At 42.1% G+C, this 16,093-nt stretch overlaps 1 protein-coding gene across 1 annotated transcript in view; it reads right to left on the bottom strand.

Annotated features, from left to right (window-relative positions):
• The window catches only part of LOC148036840 (uncharacterized), an 85,075-nt gene extending 73,135 nt beyond the window's left edge, over positions 1–11,940 (bottom strand). Inside the window, exon 1 of the mRNA XM_087675738.1 lies at positions 10,498–11,940. Within this exon, the coding sequence (XP_087531864.1) occupies positions 10,498–11,592 (1,095 nt within the window). The 5' untranslated portion in view covers positions 11,593–11,940. The remainder of the gene's footprint in view (positions 1–10,497) is intronic.
• Between the last annotated feature and the right edge of the window lie 4,153 nt (positions 11,941–16,093).

The raw sequence follows: 16,093 nt of genomic DNA, 5'->3' as shown, positions 1-16,093 counted from the left end.
ACCTAAAATACCTAATAAAAATGCCCAGCCCAGATCAAGCTCAGACTCACACATGAGCTGACAAATACTCTGCTAACAATTCCAGCCATTCAATGCATTGAGAGAGAGAGAGAGAGAGAGAGAGAGGAGAAAGTGGTGCTACAGCAAGCGCCAGCAGTTTGTTGGCATTTCCAACCAACCAGAGGTATTTCTACAACAAGTGACTACTCCCAAAAGGTGATCAACAGCTGGCAACTATCTACAAGGGCTGGTAATAGCATTAGGAGCTCACAAATCCATAGTCAATAGCATTTATGCTATCCTAAATCAGGGCAACAGCAGATCTAAACACTTTCTCGCACAACAGAATGTGAAATTTCTCTCTATAGCGTTCTCTCTCTCATCCTCTGACAATCCATCAATAGTTCTTGGGCAAATATCCAGCTTGAGGTGGAGAGCAATTGAAGAAATTGTTGCTGAGACCCTCACTCACAATAGAGATTAGGGTTTCCACAACCACCTCAATAACCATGCTCAATTATTAAAGACCTTATACTAGGTGTAGCAGTTGACAGCAAGGAACTTTCAACCAATCCCATAGATAGCCCATTCTCAATTTATTGTGGCCCGCATGTGAGAGATCAAAGACCCAATTGTGCCTAAATTGTAGTACAATCAGGGCTAATTGATTTTATGAAATAGTAGTCATTTTTTGACAGCAATTATATTGAAGATTGAAGGAGATCAGCATGTCTCTTAGTGTACCTCAACCTTCCGGTAATACAAGATAAAGAAATACTGCAAGGGGAGCCAATTGTTGGGGCCAACCGGATGTCGACTATCCAAGATTAAGTGGCAAATTTTGTAGTTTCAGATTTGTGTATTTATCGCTTGCTATAATTTGTGGTAAATCAAGTCATTTACTACCCATGCCAAGAAGGAAGGTTGGTTTCAGCAGCTCATGTACAAGGCACCATCCAACATGAGAACTATTATCCTTTATGGTCAACTTCAAACCCTTAAGTTCAAGAATAGAGAATCCATGCAAATCCATGCAAGTGTTTCTTCTACAAGTCACGACTCTCCAAAATCAACTTCACAAAATGTCTACAGCTTTACCAAAGGCACACTTGGTGCAAACTGCTCTTTACAAGCTCCCTCTCAAGTATGGTGGTGTGGCCAACACACTGCAAGCTTACACTTAGCACACCAGTCAGCTTTCAACACGGCTTGCATGATGATTTCGCACAACTCTTCTTTGAGGTTGTAGGGGAGGCTGCCTTCTTCATCCAAAAGTGACTACACGACAACATCTTTGAGTGGACAGAAGGACAAGAAGAACTAGGGAAAGTGATACTTGTGTAAGAAAAGAAGAGGTGTCTCCGCAAAGACTACATGAAACTACAATGGCAAAGAAGTAAAAGGAGGCCAACGACAAGGATGGTTTCACTTCCTCATCCAACTCAAGACTCTAACCCCAATCAAGAAGTCTAAGGCTATTGGGACAACAAAATCTATGTTCAAGCTCCGACGATACTTTCACTCCTCACAAGTCCACGAGTCAAAGAGGGTGAAACCAACATTCCTTCTTGGAAAGGGTGGTAATTCCCTGATTAAGCACTTAATTATAGCAATCAACAAATGAACATAACTTAAAATGGACAAATTGCCTTCATAATCTCAAACATTGGACACCCTATTGGCCCCAAAACTGACACCCCTTTCGGTATTTCTTTAACCTAAGTACAAGTTGAGATTTACAATCTTCTTTGTTGTTCCAAAAGCCTCTTTGCTATAGCAATAATCAACAATCAATTCAGGCCAATTGCCCCTTGATTTCTCACTTAGGACTTGCACAAATGGAACTTCCAACTGGCCAAATGGTACCCCATATTACAATGAATGGGCTGGCATCTGAATTTCCTAACAATTACACAAATTTCATGAGCTGAATTAAGTATATAATGCCTTCACCAATTGGCATAGGTCCCAAGGTGGCTGTCAAACCCTAATTTTCACAAAAATATAGGATTTACAACAAAGATCTCTGCTATCCACCAAATTTGACTCAGATCTTCTCAAAATGGCTGAGAAATGCTGAGATCTCTTGAGGATGGGTTGAAGAAGGTGAGAGAAAATCAAGATGAGAGAGAAATCTCATTGTCTTTGCAAGGACCCTAAATTCTGTCTGCTGCCTGCTCCAGCCTATATTTAATGCAATTACATACTATCAAATACCTCCAAAATGTTGTCACCTGATCAACAATATTGTTGCCAACCCCTAGAAGGTGACTCCTTGCTATCCCTTGCCTACTAAGGCCCCCATATGATTGTCTTTTGCAACAAATTATTATTCTCTAATCAAAAAATGGACCAGCCGCTCCCTCTCTCTCTCTCCCAAGCTATAAACTAATTGAATGGCTGAGACCCAGCTCCCAAAAACGTTTTCTCAATTTGCATGGGCATTTTTGCCAAGTGACGGCCTTCTAAACCTATTTTTCAATGTTATCCAGTCATTTAACTAATTTTTATAATTAAATAATCCTGATAGTTAATTTCAATCCTTCTAACCTTGTCCAAAATTAAATGTGTCTATCCATAATTAAATTGGCTAGTCCATTTGCAACCTGAAGTGGTCCCCAATCTCTATTGACTCTTAGACTAGCGTTAATTAATTAATTAATACTAGTCCCTAGTATCACCACTAACACTTATTGGCCAAATAACTCTTCTAGGGTCAAAACTAATACCAACTGACCCCCAAACCCAGCCAACACAACTTATCACAACTTTTGCCTTTGACACCTAGTACATCCTCAAGGTCCTTGGCCTATTACCATGAAATAATTGCCATGTGCATCACATGTACTAAATAATCTTGCACATTTGATTAATAATTTAATCAAATGTTATCAACAATATTAAACCATCTCCAAATTTCACATCCCCGTGAGACAGAGGAATTGTGAGAGAGTAGTTGCAGTGGGGCATCTTGGCCTCACCCATATTCTTTATATGATAGATCCCTAGTTTGTGATTTTCAACATGCATCAATTTATCTAGTGGTTTTGAAACCTTGAAGTTGGCATGTCTTCAAGCCCATGATGGGAGACACGACAGCAAATTGGCTTTGCTCATAGTTGGTTCTTGTAAAGAAAGACTCAAACAGAGAATACAAATACAATCATACGACAAAGCACAACTGATTTTAAAAAACTCAACAAGGTTAGGATAACTTAAAGATAATGAACACAAAAGATGAAAGCATAGTGAATGAATTGAATATGCTCAATGCAATAAACACACTATACAAAATGAATACAAAACCACGAATTCTCATATCTCTTAAACACACTATACAAAACCACGAATTCTCATATCTCTGAAGGATCAAGGCAAAGGGTATGAGCTAGAGAGAGTGCAATACTCTATGCGCATCCCAAAATATAGCAAATAGGCTCCAAATGTGATTAGCGGCAGCAAACATAGATCTAGAGAGTCTAGATCAGACTGAACACGATTGGAGCAGCATAATCAATGGACAACAAGCTAGTGATCGACTCAATGATGCAGGCAACTACTGTAAACAACAAACACAGCAGTAGAAGTGCTCCTCGAAGGCTGGCAACAGATTTGGAGGGTTTGGATCAAGCTCAACACAATTGAAACAGCATAAACAATGGGCAGCAGGCTAGAGATCAACTCGATGATGTAGGCGACTGCTGTAAACAGCAAACACAGCAGTAGAAGTGCTCCTAGAAGCCTGGCAACAGCAGCTAGCCTACAAACGCAAGTTGTGTGGGACTGGAAGCAGTAACTTGATATTTACATATTGTCAAGGTGATGATGATGGCTGGAAACTAATGACAGCAGACTGGAAACTGCCACCAACAGCAAAATGCCAATGTAGACCGATCACCAACTCTAGATGGAGGGCAGGATGCAAGTGCCCGGTTGATGGACAGCAATTTGAACTGAGATATCCACGAAAAAGGCTGTGGACAGCAGAGAATAGTGCACAAGCAATCTGCAAAAAGAGATGGGCTGAGTGGACAAGCTGCCTCCTATTTATAGGTGAGTGGATTCTCCCAAACTAGCGTTTGGCTTATAGGACACGGACGTTGTCTGGGAAGTTTGGTAATAATGAAGTTTTGGGGCTATAATTAAGAGCTAAACAATATGTAACGCATGTTTTAGCTCGATAGTTCTCACATCAAAAACCCATTTGGCAAGTTGGCTGAGGGCAAGGAATCCATGGTCATGGTGTGCTTCTATAGGGTTCTTCATGACTCACATAGAGAATATGTTATTTCTCCTTTCTATGATCATCATTCAAGTATGATCGACAAAGACTTTGGTGCTTTCTCTGACACGCATCATGCACAGTCAACACTCTTCAAGTATTCATGGTTCATCTTCAATCATTGTTGTACGTACAAGGATGTTGCATGTTTTTGCCAAACTTATTGTTTTGATATGGGACATGTTGATGGTTCCTAGGGACTTGTATGTTACAACAATTATATATTTATTAAACTAATCACCCATAATTTTAGAGAGGGTGTTAACAATTATTTTATACTACAGCTCATAGGGGGGCACTTCTATCTTTGGGCTTCTTGGGCAGCCACTTTTCGTAGGCAAGGCGACTCATATATTAGGCTATACACTTGCTTTCAAGGCCAAATGTTACCCTAGAGAAGCATTGCCCTACAACACAAAGCACCACTACCATGATGACTAAGCATCCCTCCATATCATCTTAGCATCGCCTTGCATTTGGTGGAGAAAGAAAATGGGCATGTTGGAGAGGGTCACCAAGAGCTACACCCCTCGAGGTCGTATCTTATTCTCATGTCATCTATGGGTCCCATTACCTAATTTTGAGCATCTCTAAACTCCATATTCTTGTGTTCAATGTTGCTTCCTTTCTTTCTATTGAGGGCATTTGTTTTCATGCTTCCCCTTCCATTGTGCACTCTAATAGGGTAGCTGATGTAACTTGCTTCTTCCACCACATACTTTCGCACAAGACCCTATTTGGAACACAAAGTAGAAGACATTGTGGCATTAACCTCTATATAGAGATAACAAAATGTTGCAAGCTTGGCAACGATAATAAGGCAATGAATCTAGCAAACAATGCTCCAATTTTCTTTGGTTTGTAAGTTTGTAGTTCATCTCCCATGCCCCCTCCAACTAAAACGACAATTTAGAAAAGAAGGATGCGGGTCATTGTTTCACCATCATGACACCTACCCATGCTCAAGTTTAGGGTATAAGACTTGGATTGTGGCAAACATGCTTTTGTTGATTATTGGATCAACTCTTTGGCATACGTGATAGGATGCTCCCCTTTCAGTATTGATTTCTTGCTAGGGTATTAGATATTTCAACATGGAAGTGCTTTCGTAGTTTGGATGGTCGTAAACTAGAAAACAAACTTTCATTGACCTTTGGATTGATTGTATGCCACCTATGATAGCATGTCCCCCTTTCAAGAGTTCCTTGTGCATTAAAGGCCATTGACTACACTACTTTCATGCATTCTCACTTGGCTTGTTTCACATGTTCACATGTGGGCATGGCATAGAAGGATAACTACCAATGTAGGAGCTTCATGCAAAAAAGAGACCTAGGCAACATTAGCAACAATGATGCATGAATCTTGTATGATGTCGTTACATTGACTTATCTAGTTTAATCAATTCTAAACCTATGTTATTGCTTTTTAGATACTAAGATCTACAAGAGTTAAGCAACCCATTAAGTGAAACCCTTTTGAAATAATCACAAATTATTGTAGCATCAACAAAATTGGCTGCAACACAAGCACTCACCCATATATGATGCATGTACATTAAAAATCAAAACAAATAAAACCATAGAACAAGATGCAAGCATCCCTTACCACCTAATTATGAGGCTAGAAATCTAACCCAAAATAGACCTTTATCAATATCTACAATGTATAATATCAAAGTGCATTGATTCCCAAACCACCAATATTCCATAATGTACTAAAAGCATATGCAAGTTAAGTTAATCAAAGTCACTACCTCAATCTTTTGTAACAACATTTCAATCAATCCTATGAATAATGCACAATGGTTTATGCTATTTACATCATTGGTGGCAAGAACCCAAGACAAGCAAATCATAACCCTAACACATCCATCCATCAAACCTAGCTCAAGATTGCTTGCAAAGAATAACCATTGACCCCCAAGTCCAAAAAGCCAACCACCTAGCCTTGAGTACTACCGCAAAGCGAACCTCTCAACTCTATTTTGACAATCTTAATATACCAAATTGTTTTAAAAAGAAAACGACCAAGTCCTAACTAGTACTCTTGATATTTGTCTACATGATCACGCTTGATATACAAGATCCACAATCGTGTCTTGCCAAGGCTCAGCCTAATCAGCCTCACTACTCACATGGTTGCTTTTAATTAAGTGTTGTACTCATCAAAAAGTGAACCTTATGTATATGTAGAATAGCTTCTCTCTCTTTTTTTCATAAATAGCTTCTCTCTCTCTCTCTCTCTCTCTCTCTCTCTCTCTCTCTCTCTCTCTCTAAAAAGATGGCGACTACCTCATTTCAACCAATGATAATTGATTGTTGAATCCTGCCTGGACTTGTATGTGTCCCTGCACACATATGGGCACGCACATACACATACTACTCCCCCTCTCCTACTTCCCAAGACAATGAATAGTGCAATATTACCAAGTTCACTAATCAAGATAGATTGCATAAGATATTCCTGCTTGTGAGAACAGTAAAGAGAGGAGGAAGAGAAGGCAGGTAGGATCCATATAGGTATGTTTTATCAGGTTGGGGAGGGGAAAAAGGTGGATCAAAGTTTAAAGAAAGTTAACATGAACAACACTAAACCCGATTTAGTTAGAAGTTATTAAGATTTAAAAATGTTATAAACAATGAGCTCATCTTGTAGCAATTTCAACTCTTACATTGAAGCTCACAGCCTGGCGAGTTATGCCAGCTCCATCAGTTTCTGCAGCTCACTGTGAGGTAATAGTAGCCCCAGAAAAACATATGTTGAGACTGAGGGATTAGTAGAGTATATTAATAACTGCCCTTTTACCCTGAAGTCAGCCTCGTTTCCTAGAGAAAGTGGGCGCCACAAAGAGCTGTACACCTGCAGTCTTGCTGCTCATTGGGTAGCAAAATATGCGACACCACATATGCAGATCTCAAACCTGAGGAGTAAAGAAAGCAGAGCAGTCCTCTGGCCCTTCAATGAAACCACTTTCATAAAGCCGAGTATGCTTCTAGAACAATCTTTTTGTCATTTTCCTTGGTGCCACCACAGAGCATAAGGAAACAAGCACTGCTGGTCTTTGTAGTCCTCAATGCTCCATTTGAAAATTTCTTTGAAAGTCAAAATTCTTGCAAAGGTATTGTCTCATCCAAAGACATCAAACCTTTGCAAAGGTAATGGTAGCACCAGAAAAACATATGTTGAGAGTGAGGGATTAGTAAAGTATATTAATAACTGCCCTTATACCCTGAAGTCAGCCTCATTTCCTAGAGAAAGTGGGTCGCCACAAAGAGCTGTACACCTGCAGTCTTGCTGCTCATTGAGCAGCAAAATATGCAACACCGCATATGCAGATCTCAAACCTGAGGAGTAAAGAATGCAGAGCAGTCCTCTGGCCCTTCAATGAAACCACTTTCATAAAGCCGAGTATGCTTCTTGAACAATCTTTTTGTCATTTTCCTTGATGCCACCACAGAGCATAAGGAAACAAGCACTGCTGGTCTTTGTAGTCCCCAATGCTCCATTTGAAAAGTTCTTTGAAAGTCAAAATTCTTGCAAAGGTATTGTCTCATCCAAAGACATCAAACCTTGAGAATAAGCAATAATTTGCTCAAGACTGATGGTTGCAACTGGATTGGATGATAAATTTGTACCACACAATAGATGATGCCACATGCAAGGCTCCTGTCCATGACTTGCTTGTTTACATGGAACAAATGTTTCATTTCTTCGGCACATCTCAGCAACCTGCTTCTTGGATCATGGATATTCCAAAATGAATCAACATTCATTTTATCCTCTTGTCCATGCTTGGCTTCACTAGTGAATCTATGTCAGACCGCACTCACAGCTTCCAACTAAGCTTTAATCATCCCTGAAGCAAACAGCCCTTGGCAGCAGAAAGCTTGAGTGCAATGTAAACTGGACAAGTTAAAATTCTGAACCTCCTGCTCATTTGGCCCTAAGTAAATTTCGAGTTGAACCCCCTGCTCATTCACCTATAGTTAAATTCCACTTCTTATCAGCAGTTTTCCTTTGCAATCATAAATGGTGGGTAAACTGCTTTGCCTGCTTTCATTTGTGCAGACAGCACAAAGCAAGAGGCCTTGAGGTGAAAAAATTAATCACCATCTTCATTGCTATTTTCAGGTCACTTTGAAAGGAAAAAGGTCCCCCAGCCTTGAAATATACAAGATGCATGCCCTAACTTGATGTATCAGTAAAACAGGTGTTCAGCTTCTCCCCGGATGTTCGACCAAAACACATACAGAGTATCTGCATCCCATGGAATTATCTCTACTTGACCTTCAACAAGAGCAGAGTAACAAAACTCAAAAGGGAAACAGGCCAATGTTGCAACTCGCTCCAACCATAGCACAAGGCACGACAATGAGCTGCAGCAGCAGAAGTTGACGGATGGTTGTACAGCAGGACTTGCACGGATAGGGCAGTTCTCCAAATAACCTGCTGCTGACCATAGTTAACCACTTTCACAGCACCATGAACAACAACAATAGAGGCTAGATACTCTGATCTTAGTGGCCAGCACCACTTTTCAAGTTGACCCAATTAGGACCTAGAGATGCTTGCAAAGCTGTTGCAACTGGGCTCAAGACTGTTGCAAGGGGCAAAGCAAGCGCTGAACTGTACAACTGGACAGTGTGCTGCTATGGGTTCAAATTAACTCGCTTTCTACTGCCATTGGGTCCATCCATCTCACTACATTGAGATCAGCAAGAACAAAAAGCTTAATAAGGGTGAACAATGGGCATCTCCATGACAGTTTTGCCCTCAATTCCAACTGCCCCGTGAGGAGGGAAACCCTTGTGCTGCTGTATCCAATGAGAAGTATCCATAATTTGAACACCTGCAGCTAATCACCAACATGGCAGAAGTCTCAACTGGCTTTAGATACCAAGAAAGACTCCAAGCCAGCCAGAGCTCTTTCTGCTTGTGTTGTCTCGAGCCTTTCACAAGACGACAACTGACCTTTCATCCACATATAGCAATTTATGAAAAGAAATAGCAATTTATGAAAAGAGATGTCAAGTCTTCTCCTGCGTCAAAGATCAGTAGCAATCCCTCCTATAGAGATGTTATAGATGCCATCAACTTAACACGTTTCTCGCAACATCTACTCAACATCTGATCTTGCTGTGATCCACCTTTATCTTCACAATGTCTTTCTAGACACTCTAGAGATGAAGATTAGCCTAGAACAATTTCACAGTCAATTAACCAAACTATTCCATACGTGCCGGCAGGAACTCACATGCTATTTTAAAATTTCACAGTCAATTAACAAAACCGTTTCATGCTTTAATAATTTTCAACAAAAGTGCCGGCAAGAACTCACATACTAATGTGAGTTAAAATAGCATGTGAGTTCCTGTCGGCACTTTTGTTGGAAATGATTAAAGTATGAAATGGTTTGATTAATTGACTGTGAAATTGTTCTAGGCTAATCTTCATCTCTGGAGTATCTAGAAAGACATTGTGAAGATAAAGGTGATTCACAGCAAGATCAACTGACGAGTAAGTGTTGCCAGAAACCTGTTAAGTTGATGGCATCTATAATATCTCTATAGGAGGAATTGCTACTAATCTTTCACCGCAAGAGGAGACTTGGCATCTCTTTTCATAAATTACTACATGTGGATGAAAGGTCAACTGTTGTCTTGTGAAAGGCTGGAGACAACACAAGCAAAAAGAGCTCTAGATAGCCTAGAGTCTTTCCTGGCATCTAAAGCTAGTTGAGACTTCTGTCGTATTGGTGATCAGCTGCAGGTATTCAAATTATGGATACTTCTCATTGGATTCAACACCACAAGGGTTTTCCTCCTCACATGGCAGTTGGAATTGAGGGCAAAACAGTCATGGAGATGCCCATTGTTCTCCCTTATTAAAATTTTTGTTCTTGCCGATCTCGATGTAGCGAGATGGATGGACCCAATGGCAGTAGAAAGCTAGTTAATCTGAAAATCAATGAGGCAATTCAACAATTTGCCACCCACAATCATTCTCGATAGAAATGAACAAATCGAGGATTGTTATAGTGCTGAATTCATCTAAAATGAGAGCATTGATTTCCTTTCACTCAAAGCAAATTTGGGAATGATGTACTCATCTAGAATGGAAATGGCATTCAGATAATAGTGAATAGTGCCAAATGCAGTAAAAGAAAACTTGAAGGGCACAGAATAAGAATCTCCAAGACATAGAGACTGCACCTGATGCCTATGATGAATGGGCACCGATGCTAACTTGGGCTGCATAGGAGCATGTCCACGAGGGTCAACTTGTATGCTCTTTGCACCACTTCCATGCATGCTACCTCCACTGCCTCCTCTTGAACCTCCTGAACTGTGGTATGCTTGCTTGGAACTGCCCCATTGACTGTCCCTGCCACTGCTGCTGCCCCACTGACTATCCTTCGCACTACCACCCCACTGGCCTTCCTTAGCACTGCTTCCCCATTGATTCTCCCGGCTCCCACTTCCACCCCACTGGCTATCCCTGCCACCCAACTGACTGTCCCGATCACCACTGCCACCCCACTGACTATCTCGGCCACCACTTCCACACCAGTGCCCATCCTTCCCACCGGCACTTCCCCACTGACTGTCCCGTCCAGCACTACTGCCCCACTGACTATCTCTAGCACTAATACGGCCACCTGTACTTGATAAACCAAGCCCTGACCTTGAAGGGCCAAACGACACAGCTGACCCAGACCTTGGCACCTCGCCTGACATACCAGACCCTGTCCTGGGGGCATGGCTTGGGATTGCAGGACCTGACTTTGCATCTCTGGGAGTTAGACCAGGCCCAGACCGGGGTGTGCTGCTTACCATGTTACTTGGAGTATGAATGCTGCTATGAAGGTAAGCATTTCCTGCTGCAGAACCTGGTGGATTATTCAGATTGGTGCTCCCACTCATGCCAGAAAACCGGCCGCCATGGCTTCCTGTATGATGACCAATCGGACCTCCTCGGGTATTAGAACCAGCTGGAAGGCTGCCATTGTCAAAATCCCGGTCTGCATGCCGGATGCTTTGCACATCAGCGGAGGCTCGTGGGGAAGCCCTGACAGCTTCTGAGGCTATTTTGGGAGTGTGGGTGCTGGGAGCTGCTCCAGGGCCAGGCGGGGGGGCGGGAGGAAGGGGAGGGTGCCCTAGCTGTGCATGGGGCTTATCATATTGGGTGGCATTGGTCTCGGTGTTCCAGTAGTAGATGTAGCCTGTGTTGCCATCGACCAGGGCTCGCCATGGGGGCGGCAGGGAGGGATCGGGAGGGGCAAAGCGCGGGCCAGAATCACCCGCCATCTGCAGTGGGAACCCTAGGAAAACTCCAAACCAATATATAGATATACGTATATCAATACACCACCTGTGGAGACAAAGAAAGGCGTGTCATTCGAGGGACAGGAAGAAGGGCAATTAGGTAGAGAGTAGCTTCGCTGCCTGTGCCTAGGGTTTGCGCTCCTTCTGCCTGCCTGCCTGCCAACCTCTTGCGAAAAGACGTTAACCCGCAAGAAGCGAACGCGGGGGCGGAAATTTGAGGAACAGAAGAAGGCGAAGACGAAGGAGAAGAAGAAGCAAGAGAGAGGACAGGACAGCCTAAGGAAGCTAGGCTATTGGGGCTGGTAATGTTGGCTCCCCTCGAAACGTTAAAATAAAAAATGGGGAATTGGCATTTTGCCTGGGCAAGAAAGATCACGAGTGACCATTATTTGCCAACGAATGCTACAGGTCCCTTGGAAGGGGGATTACTCACTAGGAAGGGTCGCCAAAGGGCCAAATGTTCAAATCTTGCCAACTTGTGGACAGCTTGATCAACATGATAACTCCCGGAGCAATGGAAGATCAAGGGTTCAAATCTTACGATTGAGCAGCTCTACAATACCTCCACCCTCAAGGGGCACAAAGATTAGAATGAGCCCATCAAAACTTTTAACTAGGTTGGTAGATGCAGCTAGGTAAAGGAGTACAAAGTTCCATATGCAATTCTTACATGTTTGTTATGTATTAGTTTTATTGATGGTATTTAGACATGTGATGTGTTTTAAAGCAAAGTACGTTTGTAGATAAGTTTAGCGTTGTTTAAATACATGGATCTCGAAAGGAGAATATGTATACTTACATAGCTTGAGTCCATGATCGTGATTTTGAACATTGACTTTTTTATTTTACTACGTTGAATTTAGTTTTTTCTCTTCAAAAAATAATACTTTTTAAATCTTGTTGGATGTCCACATAGGTTGTTGTACCCTGTCACGATTGCATTTTTATTACAAATAGTGGCTTGCTCAAAATTCCTAGCCTTGTCTATGTTATCAACTATTGCTTCTATTGCTCAAAATTCCTAGCCTTGTCACTATTGTTACGAATGAGGGGGAGAGGGCCTCCATACCTTACCCAAGCTTCCCCCTCTATAAAAGGGCCGTGGGCGTTGAACTTAGGGAGGAGGGGATCATTGCTGGTCGACTAATGACTAGAGGGTGAGAGAATAAGAGAAAGAGAAAGAAAGAGAGAGAGAGAGAGTGAGGGAGAAGGTAAGAGAGAGAGAGAGAGAGAGAGAGAGAGAGAGAGAGAGGGAGGGAAAGGGAGAGTAAGAGAAAGAGAGAGAGAGAGAGAGAGAGAGAGAGAGAGAGGGAATTTCTCTCTCTTTGCAAGACTTCCGAGCTTGCCGTCTTTCTCTTCTCCCCCTCTTCGAGAAGGTTCTCACGGACGAATTCCCTCCACGAGGAGTCATCTCTCTCGTAACCTGAGCATGTAGCCACGAAGGAAAAACCAAAATTATACAATGCCTCCCAAACGAAGTAAAGTCCAATCGAACGCGAATCCCGCTTCAACCAATGGAGCTACAGGTCAAGGAACCGCGTCACTTGGTAATCAGGTGCGTACCATAAATCCTACCCTGATGGGAGGCCTTAAGAACATAGGCCGACTTCATTGGAAAGGGAGAAGTATTCTGCGAAGGTCTATGATAACTAACCACCATTTAAGTTGCATCATTCTATCATGTTGGAAATTGTGTTTATTTGCACTTTGGCATGTTTTAAACGAATAAATTGCACGAAAGATTTTGCATTCATGCACGCTTTAAAAAATCAAGGACCTTATTGATTGTACATGTAATGCTTTAGATTATGCACTAACATTGGCATGCTTGAAGGTGCTGAAAAATGGGTTGTTAGGATGCTTATGCATATTCGTCATTAAGCGAAAATCGTGCCTTTTTTTTGCATCACAAAACTGGTTAAACTGAAAAGGTAGGGGTAAAAGTTTGAATCAAGTCCATGAGAATCGTGAGTGCTACAATAATTGGGTTAAGTATGTTTAGATCATTGCAACAATAAGCTAGGTTTTAGGCTCTTATAATCCTTTAGAGAGACGTAGCTCGCACATGCATTAGGCCAATGACTTCGTGTTCCTCGTACAAAAGAAAGACACAAGCCTCTATTTATAATTTGCGTAAGTGCAGTGAAAAGAAATTCCCAAGAGTAGAACTCCATATTGCATCATCGTCCTAGGAAAGACTCGCATTTAGATTACGCGGTATCACGGACGGTTTCAACGGTACTGCTAGCAAGTCATCTTAAAGATAGTTATAAGACACACATATGAAGCATTAACCTTAACTGCTCAGGTAGTTCAATGAGATAAATCCTATATGGGGCTTAACTCGACTTATTTAGGATTAAAGGTAATTGGGCCAATCTATTGTTACTTCATAAGTGGACCATGAGACAAGTAAAATACTCACTGGTGTCTATTTTAAATCTGGCCTCGATAAAGCTGAAACAACCTTGAAGATATCACCTTCAACCATGACGCAATCTGTCATTAATACAAGAGATTCGAGTGTCGTTTTTTCCAATGACAAGAACCTTGGATTAAAGACTAGCAAGTTAGGACAGCTTTTATCCCGAGAACTATCGGATATAGATCCAATTGCATAATTACTCACTCCTATCACACATGAGCGAGGTTGGGAATAAGGTATTCCCTAAGCCTCGGAGGATATTGAAATTTCCACCAAGGTAAGAAGATCAAATGCTAAGCGTCAAGTTAGGGACCCCCATCTTACCAGATGTCTCGAGCACTCACCTACACCTTTGTTTGTGCTTGTAAAATTAGGAACATTGCTTCTTCTTTTTTTTAAAGATTGTGTAACCCCAAAACTCATAAATGAGCATAATGAATCATGTTGAACTTTTTGGAGGGCATGCCAAACAACCCCCCAGCTAACTGCCAACCCTAGCCAAGGGGGTTCTAAATAGCCGTGACGAGAACGTGGACCAAACTTGCCATGAGAGGTCTCTCCGCGGGTTGGTTTGAATGTAGGAGGATGCTTGGATGCTAGGGGGGGACTTTGTCTGTAAATTCCCTGTCTCTGGGTCCTGCCCAAACGATCAGCGTGGCTCTGGATAGATTCTCGAGGAACCCTTGTTACTAGTGCAAGGTAGAAGCTTGGTGGAAATCAAGTGCATCCTTATAGATTGTTGATGTTATCCCTTTTGAACAAGATTTGTATCTCTGATAAATTGCTAATATTAAGTTTACTTCCAGGGGACCTGTTTGAATTTGTTTTCATGTCAATGCCATAAGATTACATGAACAAACCCTATCCTTTAAAGAGGCTAATTGAGGAAGCTGTTGTTACATGTCACACCTAAAAGTGATAGGGCTAATTAGACAACTAAAGTACACCGAATGAGGGAAGCGAGAGGACAGAATCCTCGACAGGTCTATCCTATGGCAGGGTGGTCCCAGAGAACTGGGAGGCTTCTCACAAGCTTTTACTAACGATCGACGCTTAGCAATCATTAGGTTAAAACCCTGATTCATGCCATTTTAGGGGACCGAAATGGGAGTATGCCTATGGGCAGAGAGGTTGAGAGCCGCATCCCTCTTGTTTCCCATTCTCTTTGAACCAAGTGTGGCACGAGTCTACTTCGGCTTGGGTATCTCTGCATAAAGTAGGATGTCCAAAACGTGACACTAGAATGCTGTCAGGAGACCTTGACCACTAGGGACACAAGTTTCATGTCGATCCTAGTGGGTTCAGCCCCACAAACATTCCACTGCATGGCGGACTCGAGAAACCCTAGGCGACAAACCCCATGATATTCCATGGGAATGCCAGGCGGCATCACTTAGACTCGTCTCTCGATGGACCGCTAAAAACATGCTTGGATAGTCGAGAGGTGGCACATTACAGTTGGTATTAGAGCCGGCAAAGAGAATGTGGTCGTTGACGCTTTAAGTTGCAAGGCGTTCCTCGACTCTCTTATCAAGGAGGAACCCTCAATGGCCGAATCTTTGGCAACTATGGTGTCAATGCCCATCAACCCTATCCTTGAACTAGCCAAGGTACAAGCTAACCATGATCCGAAATATCTGGAGATAAAGTAAATTTTGAAAAATGACCAAAACCTGATACTCAAGGTCAAATATCAAGAATTCTCCGTTAATGAGTGACTTGTCTATTTTAGGACAAGATTATACATACCCTCGAGCAAGAAACTCAAACAGAGAATACTTTGGGAAGCACACGACTCCCCCTTTTTAGGCCATCCTGGATATGTCAAGACCCTCAACACGGTCAGAAAGAGCTACCGTTGGGGAAGGCTTAAGGGTGACGTGCTCAAATATGTTAGGAAATGTTTGTCTTACCAGCGCATTAAGGCAGAACATGTCAAGAAGCCTAGGAAGTTGCAACCTCTCAACATCCCCCAAATGAAGTGGGAATTTATCAACATGGATTTTGTTGTTGGATTACCCTCAGTGCAAGGGGGCTACAACTCAATTATGGTTATAG

Source organism: Lygodium microphyllum, chromosome 4, assembly GCF_053477565.2.
Source record: "Lygodium microphyllum isolate KBCC chromosome 4, Lygodium_microphyllum_v1.1.10, whole genome shotgun sequence".
In the NCBI taxonomy this organism is placed as follows: domain Eukaryota; kingdom Viridiplantae; phylum Streptophyta; class Polypodiopsida; order Schizaeales; family Lygodiaceae; genus Lygodium; species Lygodium microphyllum.
The sequence above is the reverse complement of the archived record's forward strand: the minus strand, read 5'-3'. Positions and strand labels throughout refer to the sequence as shown.